Source organism: Mobula hypostoma, chromosome X2 (genome assembly GCF_963921235.1).
Source record: "Mobula hypostoma chromosome X2, sMobHyp1.1, whole genome shotgun sequence".
Classification (NCBI taxonomy): domain Eukaryota; kingdom Metazoa; phylum Chordata; class Chondrichthyes; order Myliobatiformes; family Myliobatidae; genus Mobula; species Mobula hypostoma.
Genome location: NC_086129.1, coordinates 35,265,663 through 35,290,624, shown reverse-complemented (window position 1 = coordinate 35,290,624; position 24,962 = coordinate 35,265,663). Strand labels below are relative to the sequence as shown.

General features: G+C 44.2%; 1 protein-coding gene and 1 non-coding gene across 2 annotated transcripts in view; both read right to left on the bottom strand.

Annotated features, from left to right (window-relative positions):
* The window catches only part of tecta (tectorin alpha), a 58,467-nt gene extending 46,863 nt beyond the window's left edge, over window positions 1-11,604 (bottom strand). Inside the window, exons 1-8 of the mRNA XM_063038500.1 lie at window positions 11,451-11,604; window positions 11,232-11,371; window positions 10,431-10,718; window positions 9,854-9,991; window positions 7,644-7,809; window positions 6,606-7,018; window positions 1,990-2,560; window positions 1,051-1,056 (exon numbers count right to left, since the gene is read on the bottom strand). Of these exons, the coding sequence (XP_062894570.1) occupies window positions 1,051-1,056; window positions 1,990-2,560; window positions 6,606-7,018; window positions 7,644-7,809; window positions 9,854-9,991; window positions 10,431-10,718; window positions 11,232-11,371; window positions 11,451-11,511 (1,783 nt within the window). The 5' untranslated portion in view covers window positions 11,512-11,604. The remainder of the gene's footprint in view (window positions 1-1,050; window positions 1,057-1,989; window positions 2,561-6,605; window positions 7,019-7,643; window positions 7,810-9,853; window positions 9,992-10,430; window positions 10,719-11,231; window positions 11,372-11,450) is intronic.
* trnar-ucu (transfer RNA arginine (anticodon UCU)) lies at window positions 7,968-8,058 on the bottom strand. Its single transcript is given in 2 exon segments — window positions 7,968-8,003; window positions 8,022-8,058. It is a non-coding gene; the product is annotated as a tRNA-Arg (tRNA).
* Window positions 11,605-24,962: the final 13,358 nt, after the last annotated feature.

Here is a 24,962-nt window from a genome sequence, read left to right as displayed (position 1 = left end):
CCCTTAACTCTTCCACCTTTTCATTCCCAGCCACCCACCTTCTTCCTCATCTTCCAATTACCTGCCAGCTTGTACTCCTCCTCCTCCCTGCCACCTTCTTATTCTGGCTTCTGCCCCCTTCCTTTTCACTCCTGACGAAGGGTCTAGGTCTGAAACGCCGACTGTGTATTTCCCTTCATAGATGCCACCAGACTTGCTTAGTTTTACCAGCATTTTCTGTGTGTTGCTTGAGATTTCCAGTATCTGCAAAATCCCTTGGTTTTATGAAACAAAAAAAGCCCCTTGCTATAAAAAGATAAAGAAAATTGGAAATCAAAGATGAAAGAGAAAATCTGGAAGTGAGAAAATATTTTCATTTTTTAGGAAAAGTGAATTAATGTTAGAACACCTCTGATGGATTCCCACTGAGAGATCACATGTTTCCCCTGTGTTCACAGTCTACTTCAGTGCCAAAAACATGAACTGCTGGAGGAACTCAGTGGGTCAGGCAATTTCTGTGGAGGGGAGTGGTTGTATCCAGATGAAGTCCTTCCTCTACTTCACAATGACGTTCACTTCGATGCTGGTTTGTGCTTTGCCCAAATCTCCAACAATGGGCAGTGGGCTCTTCGGTTGCTTCTTGGTAAGGTATTCAGACAATTACAGGGAGATCTTGTGGGCTGGGATTGGCAAATTTGAGTTTAATTTGGATAAATTTGAGGTTTGCAATTTGAGGTGAAATACAGGTAGGTCTTTCACAGTGAACAGCAGGGTCCTGGGCAGTATTGTGGAACAGAGGATCGTGATTTGCTGGAAGTAGAGTCACAAGTAGCCGGGGCGGGGGGGGGGGTGGGTGGTGAAGAAGGATTCTGGCACATTGCTCTTCATAAGTCAGGACATTGATTATGAACTGTCAACAGAGAAAGTCTGTAGATGCTGGAGATCCAAAGCAACACATACAAAACGCTAGAGGAACTCAGCAGGACAGGCAGCATCTATGGAAATGCATAAACAGTCGACGTGTCAGGCCGAGCCCCTTCTTCAGGACTGGAGGTCGTGGTGCGGTTGGACAGGACGCTGGAGTACTGTGCTCAGTTTTGGTTGCCCTGCTCGAGAAAAGGTGTCATTACACTGGAAAGAGTGCAGAAAAGATTCTCAAGGATGCTGCAGGACTTGAGGGACTGTGTTTCAGGGAAAGGTTGACCGAGCTAGGATTTTATTCCTTAGAAGGTAGAAGACTGAGAGCTGATCTTATTGAGATATGGAAAGTGTGAATGCAGTCAGTCTTTTTCCCAGATTCGGGGTGTGTTTTATGGAATGCAGTGCAGAATAGGCCCTTCGAGCATCGCTGCCACAATCCTCCAATTTAATCCAAGCCCAATCACAATTGACAGTGACCAATTAACCCACCAATCGGTAAGTCTTTGGACTGTGGGAGGAAACCCCACGCAGTCACGGGGAGAACGTACAAACTTATTACAGGCAGCGGCGGGAATTGAACCCGGGACGCCTGCACTGTAAAGCGCTGACCACTACGCTACCGCGCCACCCCATCAAGAACTAAAAGACATAGGCTTAAGGTAAGAAGGGAAAGATTTAAGAGGAACTTAAGGGACAACTTTTCTTTTTACACGAAGTGTAATATGGAATCTGCTACCAGAGGAAGTGGTCGAAGCAAGGCCAGTAACAACCATTAAAAGACATTGGGACAGGTACATGAATTAGAAAGGTTTAGAAGGCAATGGGCCAAACGCTGGCAAATGGGACTAGCTTGAATAGGGCATCTTGGTTGGCATAGACTAGCTGGGCCGAAGGGTCTGTTTCCCCTGTTGTCTGACTGACATTTGAAAAATACTTGGACAGGGATGTGGATAGGAAAGTAAACTCGGGTAAATGGGACGAGCTTGGATATGGAACCGTTGAATTGAAATGCTGTATAGTCGATGACTCTAACAAAGGGAAAGCGACAGACACAGGCCAGAACGTTTCACGACCGAATCACGTCCTTACCGCAGAAGGTGCGGGAACGCCAGGGTCCAATGGTGATTCCCACAGCCTGGCAGCTGAGCGCGTAAGCCTGAATAGCCTGGCAGAGAGTGGTGATGTTGTCCCGGTTCGCGCACATGTCGTACACGCAACTGACCACGAAGCTGGTGGGATCGACCAGCGTGCGACAGTCCCGGAACGGCCCGTCCGTCTTGTTCATGATGCCGCAGTAATCGGGTCTGTAGTAGAAGGATTCGGTGTGCGGGTCGCATGCGCTGCAGTTGTCCCCGCATTCGTGCTGACAGTTCCAGTCCGGGTCAGCGGCACTCCAGCCGGTGCCCAGCTCAGCTAGCGAGTTCGAAGGGCTTCCTTCGGGCAGCAGGTTGTCGTCGGCCGGGTTGTTGTTGAAGTTTCCGCAGAGGCCACACGTGTTGTTGAGGTAGGAGCTGGGCAGCGAGATGGAGGCGTAATGTTCGCCATCGAAGGTGAGCAACAAACCAAAATCCGTCTCCGCTGCGGTGGCCACACCGCTCTGATAAACTTTAATGGCCCCCATCTCCAGATGCACTGGCAACGTAGTGACCAGACCATCCACCTGTGGCACAGCGACCAGAAGGTTATCCCTATGGGAATTTCCGACCACCTCTCCCAATGAAACCAGCCTCCTCTCTTCCACCTCGCTGACTCCTTTCCCAAGCATGCCAACTCAGCTCCTGGTCACTCAGGAACACACCACATTCCCGCCCCAATGAGGAAGTTAACATATTCTTTAAATGGGAACTGTGAAAGGGGAATAAGGAACAGTGGTGTGCGTCTAGGTGGGTGGTTCCGCCCTGCACATTGCCAGGAGATAGAGCACTTCAAATCCATGTCAACTGGTGTTTTTCACAAGTAAATAATGGATACTTGATGGTTGGCATGGACATGACGGGCCGAAGTGCCTGTTTATTCTTGTTTACTGGTGACATTGCATACGATCCCACGGGTTAGTGCCCATGGACGACGAGCTTCCCCCAGGTCTCAACGACTTCACGTCAACAACTTTATACTCAGTATCAACTTCTGTACTCAACATCCTTACCAAAGGCAAGTGACAGACGACTGTTCAGCCTAACCATTTCGTGCCTGCGTTCTGTACAAACCATCCAGTTCTATTCTCCCTAGTCTATTCTTAATTACCTTCATATTCCTGTGTATTTTTTCTTCTTCTGAAGTCGTAAACCCTCTGCCACCAACCCCTCTGGGCAGCAAGTTCTGGGCTATTTCCTTTTTGTTGTATTTAAAAAAGACTGTTCTTTCCACCTCCCTCTCTCTCTTACCCCCCCCAACCCCAACTGCTTGACTCTGTATTGACCACTGCCTGCAACATTGTTTTCAGTGTCTGCCTTATCTCAACCTGTTGTAATCTTTTATACTTTACATTAACCTCTCTTTCTTTTACGTCATAGGGAATAACGGCAGTTTCTCCATCTGAACCTTGAAATCACCATCCCCATCCCCCAGAAATAGAACTCTGTCTTTGTCTTGAAACACTGACGACGTTTCTCCTCTCACAGACACTGCCTGACCTGCTAATGTGTCATCAAGCATTTTCTCTTTTTGTTTCAGACTTACAGCATCTGCAAGTTTTATTTATATCTTTCCTCATAAAACCATAAATTACAGGAGCAGATTTGGGCCATGTGGCTCATAATCCCTAGAACAATGCTGAATAATCTACTCTCCGGGACCCTCAGTCCTTCCTAATATGGTTACTCGATCAAAATATAAATGGAAAGGGGGAAAAATTGCAAATGTTAGAAATGTGAAATAAAAACAGAAAAATGTTAAACATTTATTTATTTTGAGATCAGTGTGGAACAGGCCCTTCTGGCCCAATGGGCCGCACCACCCAGCGACCCACCGATTTAACCCTAGCCTAATCAAGGGACAATTTACAATGACCAATTAACCTACTAACCGGTCTGTGGGAGGAAACCAGAACACCCAGAGGAAACCCACATGGTCACAACTATAAACTTCTTACAGATGGTGTCAGAATTGAACTCCAAACTCTGACGTCCGGAGCTGTAATAGCTAACTGTTACACTACCATGGCGCCCCCATGGTAAAAGATCAGACTCTGTGCACTGAGGTACAGGGAAATTGGATGGATTAGCCATTTGTGGCTTAACTGGAGCATTATAAAGATCCCCCCCCCCACAACCTTTTGTGTTTAATACCTCTATTTATGAAGCCAGAAATTCCATGTACTCTACAAGGAAAACTCTCAATACATCTTAACATCTTTGAGGATCCAGGGGTATTCAACCTGGGGCTCATGGATTGCCCAGTTAATAGTCAGGGTCCATGGCATAAAGAAGGTCGGGAACCCTGACCAATGAATGCCTCGGTCTTTCTGTCCCTGTACGCCTTTAGATTTATTTACCCTTGTCATTCCCTCTGCTAAAATGCATCACCTTTCACCTCTCTGTATTTAATTCCATCTGTTCCTTGTCTGCCCATTCTGCTAACTTTTCCTTAATTACAACCACTGTTCACCACACACCCATCCAAATCAAACTGACAGATTTCGAAATCTTGCTCTATTCCTATATCCAAGTCATACATACAGGGGAATACCACAAATTATCACGCACCTGTCTGAAAGTCAACCATTTACCATGAATCATTGCTCTTGGCCCTTAACACTTCCCCCCCAACATACAAACTGACCATGACGTTCCTATTCACGAGCCTCAACTTTACTAATTAGCCTTATGTATTTTTAAAAGAGTCATACAGCACAGAAACAAACCCTTTGGCAAACTATGTTCATCCATCCCCTTCATCAGCTCTGTGTCTACACTAATCGAATTTTCAGCACTTGGCCTATGGTCTTCTAAGTGGTAGCATTTCAAGTGTTCATTCAAATATTTCTTAAAAACTCCCAGCCAGTGCATTCCAGATTTAACCATGTGAATGAAAAAAACTTGTTCAAATCCTCTTACCATTGCTTCAATATTTCCATTGCTATATGCCCTCTAGTCATAGACCACTGATCCACAAAGGTTAACTCACTTTTCCCACTGGGCATTCTCTACTGCAGGGGTTCCCAATCTTTTTTATGCCATTCGAACATTAGAAAGTTTTTGACAAGAACAGGCCATTTGGCCCAACATAGCTTGCCAAATTCCTACTCACATAGTGATTTGAAATAGCTATCCAGTTCAGATTTGAAAGTCTCTAAGGTACTACTTTCAACTACACAACTGGGTAGTTTGTTCCATGCGTCCACAACTGGCTCTGTAAAGAAATGCTCGTCTGAAATCTCCCTTTAACTAGTCTCCGCCTATGGCCCAGTGTCCTCGTTGATGGATTAATTTAGTTGAGTAGCTGACATCCATCTTACTTATACCCCTAATGATTTTGAACACCTCTATCATGTCTCCTCTCATGCTATGTCTAGGCTAAAAAGACTTAATTGTTTCATTCTTTCTTCGTAGCTCATACCCTGCAGACCTCAAATGAGTCTCGTCACCCTTCTCTGAACTCTCTTTAGTGCCTTTACATCCCTCACAAAATATGGAGACCAAAATAGTACTCAAGATGAGGCCTTACAAGTGCATTATACGGCTTAAGGAGAATGTCTCTAGACTTGAACTCCACTGAATGCATTATATAGCCCAACATCCTATTAGCTTTCCTAATCGCTTCTGTGCCTTGTCTAGACGTTGATACCATGGACAAAGGTTTCGTGAACCTCTGGTTGGGAACCTCTGCTCTTCTGTTTAGAGTTAATAACAATAACATGAAAGGATTTTGTGTCTCCGACTTCCAAAGGAAAGTCACATTGTAGAATGAGGCAACCACGTTCGGCGCGGACTAGAAGGGCCGGGATAGCCTGTTTCCGTGCTGTAATTGTTATATGGTTATCACACTACACTATTACACAGAGCTCACATCAATAACAAAGCAGAAAATGTCTGAAATACTGAGCAACACACACAAAATGCTAAAAGGAGCTGAGCAGGTCAGACAGCATCTATGGAGGGAGATGAACAATCAGCGCTTTGGGCCAAAACCCTTCATCAAGACTCGGCCCAAAACACTCAACTGTTTATTCCTCTCAAGCATTTGTAAGAACTTTTTCCATGATTGAATTGTGGTGGTCATGGAGAAAAGGAGTGAAGTATTCCCCTGGGGCCTGCTCATGGGGTCACTGGGTAGAGAAGGTTGGCTCTTTGTAGCAAGTTCCTATATTCCCCGTGTGTTTCACTTCATTGAAACCAGGCTTAAGAACAACACCAACAGTTGCTATAGAAAATGATGAAAGACCTTGCAGCTGAAAGGTTAACTCTGCCTCTCTCTCTCCTCAATGCTGCCTGCTCTGCTGAGTGTTTTTTCCTAACATTATCTACTTTTATTTCAGATTTCCAGCAATCGCAGGATTAATTTTTGCTTTTGGGTTATGGTCAACAGGAATTGGAAGTGTGTTGATGAAACTCACTTGAATAGAATAATTATTTCCACAGAAAATGTCTGAATTTACCAGCAACTTGTATTTAATTCTTCCTCAGCATTTTCAGGATGGCCTCATCATTTCCCTGCTTTTCCAACGTGTTTTTACTGAGATTCGATTTTAAAACGGGCGAACTCACCAGCACCTGGCCCGACTTTCCTCTAGGAATGACGATGCTGTGGGCATAAACGTTCAGTTTGATGTTTCTCAGCCAAGACACGGCGGTCCCGACCCGGTTCTCGTTCTTGGACTCGATGCTGAAATAGGGCAGATTCTCCAACTCCCAGCACGGTTTGGAGAGGATGTAGGTGCACGTTCCCTGGAAGTGGTACAGAAACCCATCGAAGGTGTGGTAGTGGGGGTCTCCAAACACCACACACGAGGCGGTCTGAGTGGGGACACAGCGGTAAACACCGTCCACCGAGTGACACTGCTCATACTGGCCACATGTCAGGTTCTGACAGTGAATAGAGTTCCCTAAATCCAGGCAGCGGCATTTCGTTTGACATTTATCATCCATCCAAAACACATCCCCGCGGCGGAAAAATTGACCTGGAATAGAAGGAAGCCATTCATAAACGAGGCAGTAATGTAACAGACCGCTTCTATCACTGGGTCGGTAAGTGCACTTCGAAGTGGGCAGGGAGACTCCGTGGAATGTCTCCACCAAACGCGGTAGAAAGGTGGGAGGAATAACATTGCTCCAAGTTATGGGATTCAGCACAAGCAGTTGGGAGCGTGGTAACACCCGACAGATTTTCGCCGAATGAACCACCCAGGCTAGGGAAGCAACCTCTCCACGGACACCATGCATCGCTCGACGCTGAAGGTAAACCTGGAGTATAGTTTAAGTTTAAACAAGTTTCGCGCGCAAACACCACTACAATATTGCTTTTCTTGTTAGTAAAAATATTTGCAAAAGGTGGAAATACAATCAAAGGTTGGATGTGATTGGGGGTCCTATTACTCATTTTTCTACTATTTAGTTATCATATTTTCTCACGAAATGGAAGGAAGCTATTCGGCCCATCGAGACCGTGCCGCTTCTCAGAGCAGTCCCACTAGTATTAATCCCCCAATTATTCTCCCTGCTTGATGAGGGACGCCAGATATTCGGTCTCACCCCTCACCAGGGGGGCAATGTGAGTCCCACCAAGTTAGCAATCTCCATCCTTACCGTTCATACTGCAGCCACTTGATGGGTCAATCTCCTCGCCGTCTATCTTAAAGATCCAGCGGCCTGGGAAGTTCACGTTACTGGTCTGTTCGATGCTTAGCATCTCAGACGTTCTGGACGTTGGCAAGCTGAAAAAATGACTGAGATCCCCACCATTGAATCCAGCCTGTGCAACGCCGGAAGGAAGACAAAAATGGTTATTATCGCGCAGGCACAAGCGAGCGACCAGAAGTAGTCTTTGAGTAACGCGGCTGCTTTCAAGTAATTAGTAAGAAATCAGTATTAAACATCTCGCACACACCGTTGATGAAAAATGTCAAATGACGACTCTGGTGGGACTCGAACCCACAACCTTTGAATAACTCTTCAGCTCACTCTTAGAAGTCCAACACGCTGTCCATTGCGCTACAGAGCCGCACGTTTGTTTCGGCATAAAACCAGCCCCAGTATCCTGCCCACTGACTCCCCAGATTCTTCAACCCCGATGTTCTGCGGTAAACCACAGCAGCGCCGAACCTCATCGTGAAAGCAGAAAGGAAATTGCTACAAGTAACCCTCAAACTGCATCAGTCAATGAGTGGCGCTGCACTTGCTCTTTCCACATAGTCCTGCAAATATTTCCCTTAAAGTATTTACCAATTTTCAGTCTGGAAATTAACATCGATCTTTTCCCGTCGCTCTGAATTCCGTTTTCTCTATCGAAGTCGTTCATAAAACTGAACCCACGATCAAATATCATCTTAAATCACATTGGTCAGTGGAACCACACACTTTATCCCTACCTGCTTCTTTTCCAGAAAAAAATATCATTGCACCCCTTCTACTATCTTACCACCGAACAGAAGACATATTCGAACTCCATTTGTAAGCCAATGCCCCCACACCTTTTAAAAAATAACCCACTTTCTTATCTATCCGTTTATTTGCAGAATAGGCCCTTCAAGGCCTCAACCCCCAACTTACAACGTCCTATTAACCTGTTTGTTTTCGACGGTGGGAGGAAACCAGAGCACGGGGGTGGGGGGGGGGGAGGGGGTAAACGTACAGAAACTCCTTCCAGAAGTCACCAGAATTGAACTCCGAACTCCGTCGTTGCAAGGTGTAATCGCTAACCACTATGCTACATCCTCAGCGATGCCAGCGCCTCCAGCTCTCTCTGTTCCGGCATCACTTTTTAATATACGTATATTTTCAGTCATATGTTGACCTTTTCCCTCTTCCAACTCGAATGTATCATTTACACCAGTCCAATTTAGAAATTATCAGTGTGCCAGTCTGTTTCAACAGTCAATGTTCCACGAAACTTGTTTCATCTCCGGTTTATTTACGATATGTGAAATTTACAAAATTTGGAACAACGCACAGAATATTTACAAAATATTAATACATATCAAAGTGAGGAAGGTATCTGATGTCGATCATTTGGGAATTCTACTGAATACACCCCGCCCCCCGACCATACGATATAGGAGCATAATTAAACCACTTGGCCCAGCAAGTCCTTACTGCCATCCAATTGCGGTTAATTTTTTCAAACCCATTCTACTGCCTTTTCTCTGTAACCCCTTGCCAATCAATCTCTGCTTGAAATGCATCCAATTACTTCCTCTACAGCCCACTGGCAAAGAAAACCATAGATTCACCATCCTCTGAAGAAATTCTTCCCCATGCCAGTTCGAAAGAGATCTGAGGCTGCCTTAAAAATATCACTTGTACTGTACAATAAAAATACTGTAGATGCTGGCATTCTGAAATAAAAACAGAAAATGTTCTGAATACTTAGCAGAACAGGCAGCATCTGTAGAGGAAGAAACAGAGTTAACATTTCAGTTTCGTTGCCTTGCTAATGAATGATTATTGATGTAAAATGTTGACTCATTTTCCGTAGATGCAATCTGATCTGCTGGGTATCTCACTATCTTACATCTCTTAACTATTTTTCTGCTTAACCACATTACAACTTCCTTATAATTAAATAGGTGTAAATTTTGGCCATATCTATTATCTGGTACTTAAACACATTAAAAGAACTTAGATGATCAACAGCAATTACATACCTCTTTAATTCTGCTATTTATTTGTTTCCAGATTTGTATTAGAATTCAGACACTTTAACTTTATTCAACCCCCATGCAACCACTTTCTTGTCAACAGCATCTGAAGTGTATTGTTAAATGTTAATTTAAAAGTGGGAACTGGGGAAACCTAACCTGTGCTGCAGAACCACCAACTCCCGTTAGTGGGTCGCCTCCACTTGCAGTTCCCGTGGTCCAGGAAATGTCAGCATAGTTAAACATGGCGAAGGAGTTTCGTTCATCTGTGATCAGCACACATTGAAAGGTGTTCATCTATTTACCAGGGATTACAGTGTTAGAGAGAAGCGTCGAACTCACAAATCCAACAAAAGGCTTGTTTTTAAAAAAGAGAGAGAAATAGAAACAGGCATATACCATTCAACCTTTCATATTTGTTACCCACCCCTACAGTAACTGCCGCCTTGGTTTTCCCTCCAACTTCAGGATAACAACTTCACTGCTGGAGTTTATACTAGAGCATAAACTCCATTGTTTATGAACATCATGTCTGACCACCCTAAGTGAAACAAAAGCGCTAGAGACTGGATTTCTGAAACAAAACCAGCAAGCGCTGGGCACACTCAACAGGACAGGAAAGAGAAACAAGGACTCTTTGGTAGGGGTGAACCCTCAACTCTTGTGTTTCTTTCCACAGATCTGTCCGACCTGGTGAATGTTCTCAGCGTTTTCTGCCCAGCCGAGTTGCTGTTACCGGTGTGGTCGAACTGCCTCCGTAGAAAGTGACTTTGTCCCAGGTAGCGATGAAGACCCAAGTGGCCGAAAAGGAAGACTGGTCCTTGAAGTTCTTCCTGATGTCCTTGGTTGCTCTCTGCAGGATGCTCTGCTCAACACTCTCCCTGTAATAAACATTTCCCTTGATCCCATTGTGAACATCGGCCCAGAAAGGAGCAATGAACGAGCGACCATCTGAGAGAGGGAAAGCCTCGGGAGTGAACTGGCTGACTTGCACATTGAAGGATATCACGCCATTGTTATTCACCTGGTAGACAGGACACAGTATTCATTAAAATGCCATCTCCTCACACAGAACTTTAGTTATACATTATTGCTGCCCCTGTCACACCTAAAGCGTTTGTGCCGCACCAGTGGCTTTTGGGACCATCTAGTGAAGGAAGCCTTTGAAATAAAACTAGAGGAAAAGAATTTTAACAAGGACAAATGTCTCACTCCAAGTAAGAACTGGAATTAGATTGTTAACAAGGTGGGACAGTGGAAACCTGATTGGATGAGGACTAACCAATCAGGAGGTACGGACTATGGGGGTAGAAATATGACTGGACTAGACATGCCCAGGCGTCATCGCTGATGAAGATGACAGAGTTTGTCAGCGAGACGTCAGTTATAATTGATACCTGTACCCTGCTGGAAGCCCGAGAAAAGTTTATTCCTTAAAGAGTTTGATTAAGATCTCCCTAAATGTAGTTTGAAAATGTATAAGGGAACACAGTATTTTAGCTGTGATATGGAAGAGGTGTATTGCCCAGCTACTCACGTGCAGCGATCGCTGTCCCACAGCAAAAAATGGGAAAGTAATTAACAAAGGGATTTCAGGAGATCCCCCATCATCCACCTTCGGGGTTTCACTGTCCATGTTCCTGCTTCCAAACGGGTACAACAGCTCTAAGCACAGCACTGGAAAAGAGAGAGAGGTTTATGGAACGGATGAACAATAACGCTCAAAGCACCGGGCAACTCTCCCAAAAGCACTGACCTCCATTGCAGGCCACGGCGAAAATGCTGTAAATCCGCACAAACAGAGAACCGGGACTCATGATCCTGCAACAGAAACATGATGGATATTATGGGTTGCTTCACTATCAAAATAATTACGCTGCAGAGTGGTTATCCCTTTCATGGCCTCCCTGCCCTTTCCCTCCCCACTGTAGGTGCTGTCCTTAAATACTTTAGCGAGGCCATGCAAGTGGACATGGCATTCCAGTCCAGAGGTGAGGTCTCATGGGATCCAGTGTGGGTTAGCCAGCTGGATACAAAATTGGCCTGACAGGAGGAGACAGAGAGTGGTGATAGTGGGTTTCTTTTGGGACTGGAGGCCTGAGACCAGTGATCTGCTGTAGGGATTGGTGCTGGGTCCAGTGTTTTTGTCATTTATATTAACAATTTGGTTGAGAATGAAGGTGGCATGGTTAGTTCAGAATGGAAGAAGAATATCTAAAATTTTACAGCAATCTTGATCAACTAAGCCAGTAGGCTGAGGAATGTCAGGTGAATTTTAATTCAGAGAAATGCAAGATCTTGCATTATGGAAAGACAAACCATGGCAGGACTTACACAGTAAATGGTAGAGCCATGGAGAGTGCTGAGCACTGTAGAACAGAGAGATCTAGGGGTGGAGGTATAATTCTCCTTGAAAGTGGCAACACAGGTAAACAGGGCATTTGACACATTTGCCTTCACTGGTCAGGATACGAAGTGCAGGAGTCAGGAAGTCATGTTACATTTCTACAAGGCATTGTTATGGCCACATTTGGATAACTGCCCATGGTTCTGGTCCCCCTGGACTTAATTACACTGGAGAAGATGCAAAAAAAAAGATTTATGAAGATGTTACTGGGACAGGAGAGGCTGGGTAGGCCAGGACTTTACTTCAATGGTGTGTTGGAGGTGACGTTATAACGTCATGCGGGGCGTGGATGAGGTGAATAGCTACAGTTCTTTCCTCAGGGTAGGGGATTCTGATAGAGGATATTGTATTGGTTCAAAGTGAGAAGGGAAACATATAAAAGGCATGCTCGCTTCCTGACTCTAGATGCATATAAGCCCTGGATTGAGGGCAGCTTCACACCAATAATCTTTTCTGCAGCCCTGATGGTTCTTTGGAGTCTATTCTTGTCTTGTTTGGTAGCTGACCCAAACCAGACAGTGATGGACGAACAGAGAACAGACTGGATTATTCCTGAATAGAATTGAATCAGCAGCTCCTGAGGCAGGTTGTACTTCCTGAGTTGACATAGGAAATACAACCTCTGCTGAGCCTTTTTGATAAGAGTGTCCACATTTGGTGTCCACTTCAGGTCCTGGGAGATTGTGACACCCAGAAACCTGAAGGTCTCCACAGCAGACACAATACTGTTGAGTATAGTGAGTGGGGGGAGTATTGGGGGGCTCCTCCTGAAGTCCACTGTCATCTCCACAGATGGGACTAGGTCAGTTAGGCAACAGGGTTAAATTGGCTGAAGGGCCTGTTTTCTGTGCTGTATAGCTCTATAACTCTATCACTCTTTGACCAGCTCTGAACTCAGATTCCCCTTCGCTTCTCTCCCTTTTCCCGGTGATTAGCATCCTCTTTCTGATCTGAGGAACACCTTTCCACTAAAAAATCCATCTAGCCAGGCTCAGTTCCAGCTCCTAATCCAGATGCCATTGAGAGCAGGCACCAGAAATCCCCTTCCTCTTTCTAATACACCCCTCTCTCTTGCTCTTTTTGTCAAGTACCATTCAGTCAAACTCCTTTTCTTACCAACATCCCTGAACATGTGACTATATTCCAATCCAATACCCATCATCCCATCGTCAGAGTGCAAAGATGATCAATGTGACCATAGTACCTTATTGTTTCTTAAACTCTGAATTTCTCCAGTGCCCAGCCACACGGCATTGCCTTTGCTTGAGCCAGTCCAATTTACCTGCTTTGTATGCATCAATTATATTTCCATCTTGTCATTACCTGTTGCTCCAAGATCCTATTCTGCCTTGTGAAGGAATATGACCTGGGAAAGTTCATTCAAAGGTTTTAAAGGTACATTTAATGTCAGAGAAATGTATACAATATACATCCTGAAATGCTTTTCCTTCACAACCATCCACGAAAACAGAGGAGTGCCTCCAAAGAATGAATGACAGTTAAATGTTGGAACCCCCCAGCCCCCCAACTCCCCCCACCCACACGTAAGCAGCAGCAAAGCAACAATCCCCCCTCCCCCACAGGCAAAAAAAAGCATCGGCACCCACCACCGAGCACTCAAGCATGCAGCAAAGCAACAGCAAAGACACAGACTTGCAGTACTCCAAAGACAACTCATTCACCTGGTATTCAACATACCACAGGCTCTCTCCTTCCTTAATGAGGAATAAAGAGATGCCTCCGTTTCATGGCAAGAGGGGAGACATAAAGTTCAAACTATTATTCCTAGATGAGCTGGTTTTGCAGTCTCTCCTGGTAACTAAAGTCTTTTTGATATAATTTTGGTGAACTTCTTCTGCACTGTCTCTAAAGCAGGGATTCCCAACTTTTTTATGCCATGGACCCCTACCATTAACAAAAGGGTCGGTGGACCCCTGTGGGGAATCCCTTCTCTAAAGCCTGATTTCCAACCAAAGCATTGTGCCATACTGGACACAATACTCCAGCCTATTTCACGTTCTATTTTGTTCAAGGTTTAGTACAATATCTGTACTCTGCATCCTTAATTACAAAGCTCAAAGCTCCACATATCTCTTAAGTAACCTTTTCGGTTTGCTCACCCATTGCAAAGATGAGTGCACACCTGCACTCTTGCTAACTGCTCCCCCCCCCCCAGTGGAACTGTGTACAGTATCTTATTTATGTTGCCTTTCTTCATCTCACACTTCTCTGCATGAAACTATATCTGCCACCTGTCCGTCCATTTGCCAGACCACAACCTTTGAAAATCTGTGGTTGCCTTTACACTACATTTTGAGTTATATGCAGACCTTGACATTAAGTCTTATGTATCCATGTAATTATTGATTCAAATCTAAAGACTCATTTTGCTGATGTTATTCATTAGCAGTGCATCACCTTCAACAGATACAGTATGTTGGTGATAACGGTTATAGCTCACTGTTGCTCTTGGCCCTTCTATTGTTTCTATTGGCCCTTTTTTAAGGCATTCTCGCTCCAAAGTCACGTTGAGTTCTTTAAAAAAAAAGTCAGAGGCTGCTTAGGACATAGAATGTAGAACAGCTAGCACAGAAGCAGTCCTCTGGACCATGGTGTTTGAACACCATACCATATTGAACTAAATCTCTTCTGCCAGTACATATAACATAGAACATAGAAATCTACAGCACATTACAGGCCCTTCGGCCCACAATGTTGTGCCAACCATGTAGCCCACCCTCAAAACTACCTAGAATTTCACTACCTCATAGCCCTCTATTTTTCTAACCTCCATATACCTATCTAAGAGTCTCTTAAAAGACCCTATTGAATCTGCTTCTACCTCCTTCGCTGGCAGTGCATTCCACACACCTACCACTCTCTGTGTGGGAAAAACTTATCTACTTCTGACATCCTCCTTGTACTTACTTCCAAGCACCTTAAAACTATGCCCCTCGTGTTAGCCATTTAAACCCTGGGAAAAAGTCTCCGGCTATCCACGCAATTAATGCCTTTCATCATCTTATACACCTCTATCAGATCACCTCTCATCCTCCGTCGCTCCAAGGAGAAAAGGCCAAGTTTACTCAACCTATTCTCATAAGGCACTCTCTCCAATCCAGGCAACATCCTTGTAACGTCTATGATTCGCATTCCTCCATTCCCTGCATGCTCATGTGGCCTATAGGTCTCAAATTCCATTATCCATTCTGCCTCCACTGTTATCCCTCACAGCCTGTTCCAGGCACCTATGACTCTGTGTAAAAAGTTGCCTCGCTTTTCTACTCTCCCCTCTCCCCTTAAATGCATGTCCTTTAGTAGATATTCCTATCATGGGATAAAGTTTCTGTCTGCCCACTTTATCTACATCTCTCAATAATTTTACAAACTCAGTCTTCCCTCAGCCTCTGACCCTGCAGTTTGTCCAACCTCCAATTGGCATAAGCAAGATGCATGGGGAACCTTAAAGTAACCATAGATTTTGCCTGAGGTTCAATATCAATTTTGAGGCACAATTTCTTTCAGCTCAGCACTTAGAATCATTATCTTCAACCTCACCATTTCTTCTATGCTACTGTTGCTGGCTCATATTTTTGCCAGCAAAAACTTAATTTCAAACATCAATTCATCTCAAATACTTCAGCTTACAAACTCTAGGTCCAGACCCCAAAAGTGGTCTCTGCTTCCTACAACTCCCTTAAAACACTCTCAAGAATCACTGCTTGGACAAACACATGGGACCAGACTAAATTCTGTCCCCAATTCAACTGTTAGGACTTTGGTGGTTCAAGAAGGCATCTCACTAAAGCCACCTCAAGGGCATTTAGGGATAAGAATTAAATATTAACCTCTCCAGTAGTGCTTACTTCCAGAAATATACAGTAATAAATGTTTGTTTATTTATTCAAAATAAACCACAATTCAGCAGTTGTGCCATGCATATTACATTTGAGGGAATGAGAGAGTTGACCCTACCTTCCAGACCATAATTTGGCCAAATTTTAGTAATCTCTACAGGGTGGTAACTTTTGTTAGTTCTAGTGTTTCTCTATTTTAATTGGTCATTTGAACTATCTCCATGGACAATTCATTTGTCCAGACATTAATTGCCAAATTCTAGATCAGATTCAGCTTCTAGAACACCTTAAAACAGCTCATTTTGGCCAAATTAAATTCATTATGGAAAAACATAAATAATTAAAGAATGTTTGCTCAGGTTACAAACTATAACACTGCCTTAGGTTTGTCTCTCTCTCTGTTCTTTGTCTACCTTACAGCTTGTACTATCCTCAAGACAAAGTCATCTTGAGGATAATACAAAAACTGATCGGGAAGTCTTATTCTATTGGGATCACATTGTAGATTGCCAAACAGTAGAAAGAGGATAACTGTAGGAATAACAGAGTCATATTGTGTACCTCTAACTATCCAAAGGCTTTTTGGGACAAATGATTGTGAGCAGCCAAAAAAAAAGCAGACAGCTTCTATAATGTCCTGGACCTCTTTCCAGATATGATTGTCTTTAGTCCAAGAATGCAACGTTGAATTTAATTCGAGGATATTAATTGTGGCAAGTGATTTGTAACCTAGAAGCAGCAGTTTGGAAATAAAGTAAGGCAATGTATCAAAGGTAAGATTCAAAGGGCACCCTGAAAAATATATTAGCTAATTAAAATGTTAAAATGGGAGACAAATTGGCTGCAGAATAGAGTAAGTAGAAGTAAGGTATCAAATTTAAAGTCTGCAATGTAACACAAATTACATGATAAAGAGGCAAATGGAGATATGGGCTCCAATACAAAAGACAATAAAGCAAAATCTGAAATTATTTGGCAGAATAATAAAAATAAGGTTATGAAATATATGAAGAAAGACTATCGAAACATAGAGGCAAACAAATAATTTCAAGCAAATAAATGGGAAAGGAATTGGATAGGTTGAGCTAAAGATGACATCTATGGGGAGATGGAGTAATGTGAGGTGACCATATGATTAATTGGTTTAATTATCACAAAAGTGAAACTAGACTGTGACAGTGAGAATGGAGAGCTGGTGGAATAGTTGTAAACAAAATAATATTGAAAAATCTTGGAACTTGATGCAGAAATAGCATATGTTCTCTGTATCATAAATCACTGCAGAAAATGTGAAAGAAGCAACTAAAGTTTTGGCAAACATTCCTGATAATGGAAGTTATAAGTCTGGTAGACTGAATGTAGTAAACTTGTCCCAAAGTGAAGACAGCAACGACAATGAACTAAACTGTCAATGATCGATGGTTGGAAAACTTCAAGAAGAGAAGATAGCATTAATGTTTGTCTAGAAGGAATTAGTGTGGTGATGTATTTTGAGAGAAGACAAAAGAAAGGGAGGTCAGAGGATGCTAATTTTTTTTTACAGGACAAGAATTACATAGGGATTCAACTACAGAAATCTTTAAAAAGTGAAGGGTTAACTTTATCTTCTGTAAATTAAAGGGGTAATGCATAAAGTCAGATTAAAACTGCACCAACCACTGGATAAAATAACTAAAACTTCTAATGAATTATTTTATTTTATGTTTGGAGCATAAAAGGTCATATCCTCATGATGGGATATGTTAAGGGGGAGATCTTGTACACACATCAAAACTGAGGGATTTTGCTTGAAGTCAATTGGGAATACATTTCCATTGATGAATGATTTGACAACTAGAAAGGAGCAGCTTAAGTTGATAACCAAAAGAAGAGATGAAGATTATTTTTCACTACAACTTTAGTAGGAAAAAAAGCTTTACAAAATTTGTTTTAGGGAAGTGGAATTACCAATCTTAAAAAAGGAACAAAACAGATACTTGAAACCAATCAAGAAATAGTCTTTGGGGGAAAGGAAAATGATTACAGGATATGCGGCTGATTCTTTCAAAGAAATGAAGTCAGTGCTCCATAAATACTTAATGATACTTTTACATACCTTGAAACAGTAACTAACCACCTCCTAGTGCGCAACAGTTTTGAGCGTACACTGAATAGCCAGTTATATTAAATAGTTTGTACTAATCAATCTACAATGATTCAGTGACATCATACACCGAAACTGTGACTGAGACACATGGACTAGATTAACCTTATTTTCTGAGTTGGGGATTGCAGATCACTAGGTCTAAAGTACATGGACCATCTTGCTTATGTTCATTGGGACTGCAATTGGTGGACTATCTCACTCCTGTTCACTGGGACTGAAGTGTATGGACCATTTCACTGCTGTTTACTTACTCAGGGATATATGGATAATCTCACTGTGGATTAGCAGCACTTGAATGTTTCAGTCATTTCAGTCTTGTTCAGCGAGATTTAGGTGTTCGGAGTATCTCAGTTCAATTCATTGGAACTGGGATATATCAAGGGTTCCCAACCTGGGATCTATGGACACTTTGATTAATGGTATTTGTCCATGGCATAAAAAAAGGTTGGGAACCCTTGGGTCATATGGACAATCTCTCCTGTCTTGATTGGGATGGAGGTACATGGACTATCTTATCCTATATAACTGGTACTAGTACATGGATTAGTTAATTTCTTGTTATTGTGCCTGGGTTATGGAGAATGAGTGATTACAGACCATGAATAGTACCGTAGAATCACAGAATGGTTACAGTGTAGTCAGAGGTCATTTGGTGTATTGAATCCATACCACCTCGAAGTTGTCCAGTTTTTCCAACAAACTCTTTCTTCATATTTACACATTCCCTTTTCAACCCTGCAGTGGAATCGGTCCTTGGCAGTACATTCCAGACTCTAAACACTCTCTATGTTAACACGTTTCTCACTCGTGAACACTATCCTTTTACCAATAACCTTTTTGTCTCCTGGCTCTTGACCCCTCTATCAAAGGGAAGGCTTTTTCTCTGTCCACTGTCTATACCCTTCATGGTTTTAAATACCATTATTGGATCTGCTTGCAATGTTCAAGCAGGACAGCCCCATCTTTGACTGTCTCTCCGCATATGGGTACTGGTATATGGACTAGTACATTCCTCTTTATTGTGCCTGTGTTATTTGCTTGGGGTGACACGGTAGTGACTGGTTAGCACAACGCTTTAAAGTACCAGTGACCTGGGTTCAACTCCCGCCGCTGCCTGTAAGGAGTTTGTATGTTCTCCTGGTGACCACGTGGATTTCCTCTGGGTACTCAGGTTTCCTCCCAAAGTCCAAAGACCTACCAGTTGGTAGGTTAATTGGTCATTGTAAATTGTCCCATGATTAGGCTAGGGTTAAATTGGGGGATTGTAGGGTGCGGCTCGGAGGGCACGGCCTATTCTGCCCTGTATCTCAATAAATAATGAGAGTCCCCTGTCCCAACATTAATTTTAGCAAATATTTTCTGCAGCTTCTCCAGAGCCTTTGCACCTCTCTTACAATGTGGCACCCAGAACAGGAAATGATATTCCTGGAGTGATTTGACTAGAATTTCAGTAAGGTTAATCTTCATTGCCTTGTAAAAACTCCAAGCCTCTCTTCGTAAAACCTCGGATTCTGTGTACTTTCAAAAACAATTTTCTCGGCCTGCTCTACTACATTCATCAAGCTGTGTAGATATCGCTTAGATCTCCATTCTTGCACTTTCCCCTTGTTAAGAAAACAATACTTCCGAACACGGAATTTCACCTGCGTTATTTCTGACCACATTGAAGCCAAGTGCACCTGTGAGAACTCAAATCCAAGTTGTTAATATGCTGTATATTTAATGGTAGTAACCCTGATATAAACTGTATGTTCTATATCTCCACTACGGATTTCTGAGAAGCATCCTTTTTCTCTAGACTCCTTCCTGCTAGTTTTCTATCCATCCTGCCACATTCTGCTTTTATTCCAGTCTTCAGTCTTGATGACAAGCCCTTACATGGCACTTTACCAAGTCCATTCACCTCACCTGCTGCTTTTGCCTGGTCAGCGCTACCTGTTACTTCATCAAGAACTCTTATCAAGGAAGTTCGGCTTTACATATTCACGCTGGCTTTCTCTAATCAATCCATACTTATCCAAACTGAGAATGGATACGGAGATTTCGAGCATCTCACCAGGACAGGGCACATGAACTCTTCCCAGGTCTGATAACTATTTTTTGGGGTCTTGAACGCCGGTGACTGACGAGAGATCTTCTGAAGTGGAGCTATGATAAATTGATTGGAAACTATCTTAACGACCAAATTTAATTTACGCAATATTGAGAGATATTTAATGTAAAACGCCAAAAGAACCGCGCCGGTTTGCAGTCGAAAGGCGACTTGTCTCGGTATCTCTCGAGTTTCACAAGCTACGTTTAATCAGCAGTGTGGTGGTTGAAGGATAAACGAACGTACCTGATCTCAGCCAGAGCGCATGTCCTGCAGCCAGGATTATCCGTTGCAGTGGCACAGGGTGAAACTGGAACAGAGTTTAAAATCGGATAATTTAGTTAATTATTCCAGATTGCCTAATAAAACCCTGAAGCCCGAAGGCAAAGATCTGAAATGAAAAGCCTCCTTTCAGTTTGCCAACTGACGGTGCTGGTGACTTCCAGCCAGGTTTGTATGGGGGTCCGGGTTGTAATGCGAGCTCCCGGGCCTCGTTCAAAGTTTTCTGCGCACAAAGGCATTCCCTTTTTTACCTCAGTCTTGGGTCTGGTTTCGTAATTTGCATCCCCGCTGTCAGAAATTGGTCGCGCAAATTCCATCTTGATTAAAGAATTGGTGATAAGGGTGAAATAATTCCCAGGTGGAGAGAAGATTCACAACAGAAGACTTCAATCTAAGGGAGATAAAATTTCCACCGCCAGGAAAGAGAATCTCTATAATTGTGCATCAGGACAGATACTTTAGCACACACACACACAACATTCTTTCTCTTTCATAAACAACTATTCCCCACAGCCTAAATTATGTATCCTTGGTGTCCAGGCTCTAATCTAGTGATACATGACACTGCAGAACCAACAAAGACCATAAGATGGCAGATACTGGAATCTGGAGCAACAAACAACATGCTGGGGGAACTCAGTGGGTCGAACAGAATCTGTGGAAGGAAAGGAATTGTTTCTATTGGAAAACCTGTATCGGGACAGTTCTGTAGCAGGTTGTTTGTTGTCCCGGTGGTGCAGGATGCTTTAGAACCAACCTCCTCTTCAACAGAACGGTAACATGTCCATAAACCTCAGCAGAACAGCCCGGGGGAGCTGCAGCCCCCATCTCATCACCACCCATTACCATCAGCCTTCATCGCTCTACCTCCACCCGTCCTCCTAACTCCATTCTTGCCGATTCAATCAATGTGCCGAGTGTGATCTATGTCCTTCCCATTTTCAATCCTGCGGATTACAGTGCTGTTCCTAATAACTCCAGTGGTGCTGAAAAGAACTATTGTCCATTGGGGAATTTCACTACACGTTGCAACTCCACCATCAATAATCCTGCTCGGGGCAGACGCTATCGGTTCAAATCTTATGGTGATAACGGGTAAACAATATCAATTCTAAAATAGTTTAAATTGCATCCCTGGTGCTTCTGACCATGTTGGTGTAACCACGCCCTTGGTTTGCCAGTCCTATTGAGGGCCTTCGGTTCAGGTAATTCTGACCATATAGCTACTCATACTACCTGCTCGAAAGAAGATGCTCGATTGCAATTCTGCCGTACTTCATTTCACCTGGGCGATGATATCTTGCTGTCGGCTTCTGGTAAAAATATCACTTTCATTTCTGTCTGAAAGTTTGTCGAAAAGAACCACTACAACGTTTTCTTGAATCGACCTGAAAAATCCTAACGCTATATCGGACTGTTCTTTCTTCCCCCCCCCTCTCTCAAATTGCAACGGTGCCGTTATATTTATTCTATCGTGCAAGTTATACGTATATAACTTATGTTAAAGTAAGTTTACGTTAATGTATGTCATGTTTTATAATGTACTGTGCTGCTGCTGCAAAAAGCTCATTAACCCGTGTACATAAGCAATACACACAAAATGCTGGAGGAAATCAGCCGGCCAGACAACATCAAAGAAAAAACGTACAGTCGATGTTTCGGGCCGAGACCCATCATCAGAACTGGAGGAAAACAAAGGTGAGGAGACAGAGTAAGAAGGTGGGGAGGAGGAGAGGAAGAAATACAAAGTAGTAGGTGATCGGTGAAACCGGGGGGGGGGGGTGGGGGGAGGGAGGATTAAAGTAAGGAGCTGGGAAGTTGATTGGTAAAAGAGAACAGGACTGGAGAAAGAGGAATCTGATAGGAGAGAACAGAAGGCCATGGAAGAAAGAAAAGAGGGAGGTGATGGGCAGGTAAGGAGATAAGGTGAGAGAGGGAAATGGGAATGGCGGGGGAGGGAGCATTACTGGAAGTTTGAGAAATTGATGTTCATGCCATCAGGTTGGAGGCTACCCAGATGGAATATAAAGTGTTGCTCCTCCAACCTGAGTGTGGCCTCATCGCCACAGTAGAGGAGGCTATGGACTGACATGTCGGAATGGGAATGGGAAGTAGAATAAAAATGGGTGGCCACTGGGAGATCCCGCTTTTTCTGGCTCGATGAAGCGGTCTCCCAATCTAGTCGGGTCTAGATGTACAGAAGACTATACTGGGAGCACCAGATACAGCAGATGACTCCAACTGACTCACAGGTGACAGAAACGTCGCCTCACCTGGACGGACTGCTTGGGGCCCTGAATAGAAGTGAGGGAGGAGGTGTAGGGGCAGGTGTAGGACTTGTTCCTCTTGCAAGTGCAAGGATAAGTGCCAAGCGGGAGATCAGTGGGGATGAATGGACAAGAGAGTCACGTAGGGAGCGATCGCTGCGGAAAGCAGAAAGCGGGGGGAGGGGGGAAAGATGTGCTTGGTGGTGGGATCTCGGAAGATACGGAGAGTTATGTGCTGGAAACGGAGGCTCGTGAGTGGTAAGTGAGGACAAGAACAATCCCATCCCTGGTGGGGTGGAGGGAGGACGGGGTGAAAATGGATATGCGTGAAATGCTCGAGATGCGGTTGAGGGCAGCGATGATAGTGGAGGAAGGGAGGCCCCTTTCTTAGAAGAAGGACATCTCAGTAGTTCTGGAATGAAAAGCCTCATCCTGAGAGCAGATGTGTTGGAGACAGTAGAATTGAGAGAAAGGGATGACATTTTCACAAGTAGCAGGGTGGGAAGAGGTATAGTCCAAGTGGCTTGAGAAACAGTGGATTTATAATAGACATAAGTAGATAGAGACAGAGAGGTCGAGAAAGGAGAGGGAGGTGTCGGAAATGGACCAGGCAAATTTGAGGGCCAGGTGGAAATTGGAGGCAAAGTTGACGAAGTCGACGAGTTCCGCATGCGTGCAGGAAGCAGCACCAATGCAGTTGTCCACGTAGCGTAGGAAAAGTTGGGAAGAGATACCTGTGTAGGCTTAGAACGTAGACTGTTCCACGTAGCCAACAAAAAGGCAGGCATAGCTGGGACCCATGCGAGTGCCCATGGCTACCCCTTTTGTCTGAAAGGAGTGGGAGGAGCAGAAGGAGAAATTATTAAGAGGACAAGTCCTGCCAGATGGAGAAGGGTGGTGGTGGAGGGGAACTGGTTGTGTCTGGTGTCCAGAAAGAAATGGACAGCTTTGAGGCCTTCCTTGTGAGGGATGGAGTTGTACAGGAACTGGACATTCATTGTGAAAATAAGATGATGGGTGACTGGGAACTTGAAATCATTGAAAAGTGTGAAGTGTCACGGATGTAGTTAGGAAGGGACTGAGCCGGGGGTTGGGGGGGGGGGGCGTTGGGGAGTGGAATAAAACTGAGTCGAGGTTTGCAGATGCAAGTTCAGTGGGGCAGGAACAAGCTGAAACAATGGGTCTACCTGGGCAGGCAGGTTTGTGGATCTTGGGTAGGAGGTAGAAACGGAAGGCGCGGTGTAAGGGAACTATGAGGTTGTTGGTAGTGGATGGGAGATCCCCAGAGTTAATAAAGTCGGTGATGGTGTGGGAGACAATGGCCTGGTGCTCCTTAGTGGGGTCCTATTCAGGGGTAACAGTTGGTGTCAGAGTTGTCACCTGGTCTCAGCAAGGTAGAGGTCAGTCCACCAGACTACTACAGCACTCGCTTCTTCCCTGTGTACATATGCCAGATAATAAACTTTTACTTAAATTCAACCCCACAGACGAGACTGAATATGTCGGTAGAAAGTTGTTCTGCCTCTTGTCCCAAAGGGCTCTGTGTAATTATTTTGGTTTCAGCACTAAATTCGATCCCTTTTAATCAGCCAGTTGTCCCTGCAGCAACCACGTACACGGGGTCTCTGCTCACTCTAACCCCAATCTTTGCATGAACTCTCATTCTATTCCCGTTATTATACTGCTAAAGCCAAGGCTGTCAAGTCGAGGAGTGGTAGTGGGGACAAGCTCCCAGTACCTAAAAGTGCTCCTCACGACATGCGCCTCAAATAGCCTCTGATGACCAAGTCCAACTCCTGGCCTTCTCGTGTGGCTTAGCCTCTAAGCCCGGCGGAACTGTTTCTACTGACAGGAGAAGAGGCGAAGGCGGGTCCTGGCGCCTTAAAACAAGTGCTTCGGGTAGACGGAGCTCGTCAGCCTGGGAAGGCAGTCCATCTAAGAGAAGGAAAACTGATTTCAAATCTCAGCTGCCTTGCGGCCATGCCCACTGATGGGAAAGGCTTCGGGAGTAAACCCTGAGGACAAATCCGGAGCTGGAGTCCCTAAGGCAGTCCGACGTTGCTTTCAACCTCGTTCTGGCAACTCCTGCGACGACACTGGTGCTAAGCTGTATCGGCCCTTGGACAACATCAGTGTTGTGGAGAGGGGAGACTTGCTGCATGGGCAACTGCCGGTCCTCCGTACAATTTTGCCCAGGCCTGCGCCCTGGAGAGACTG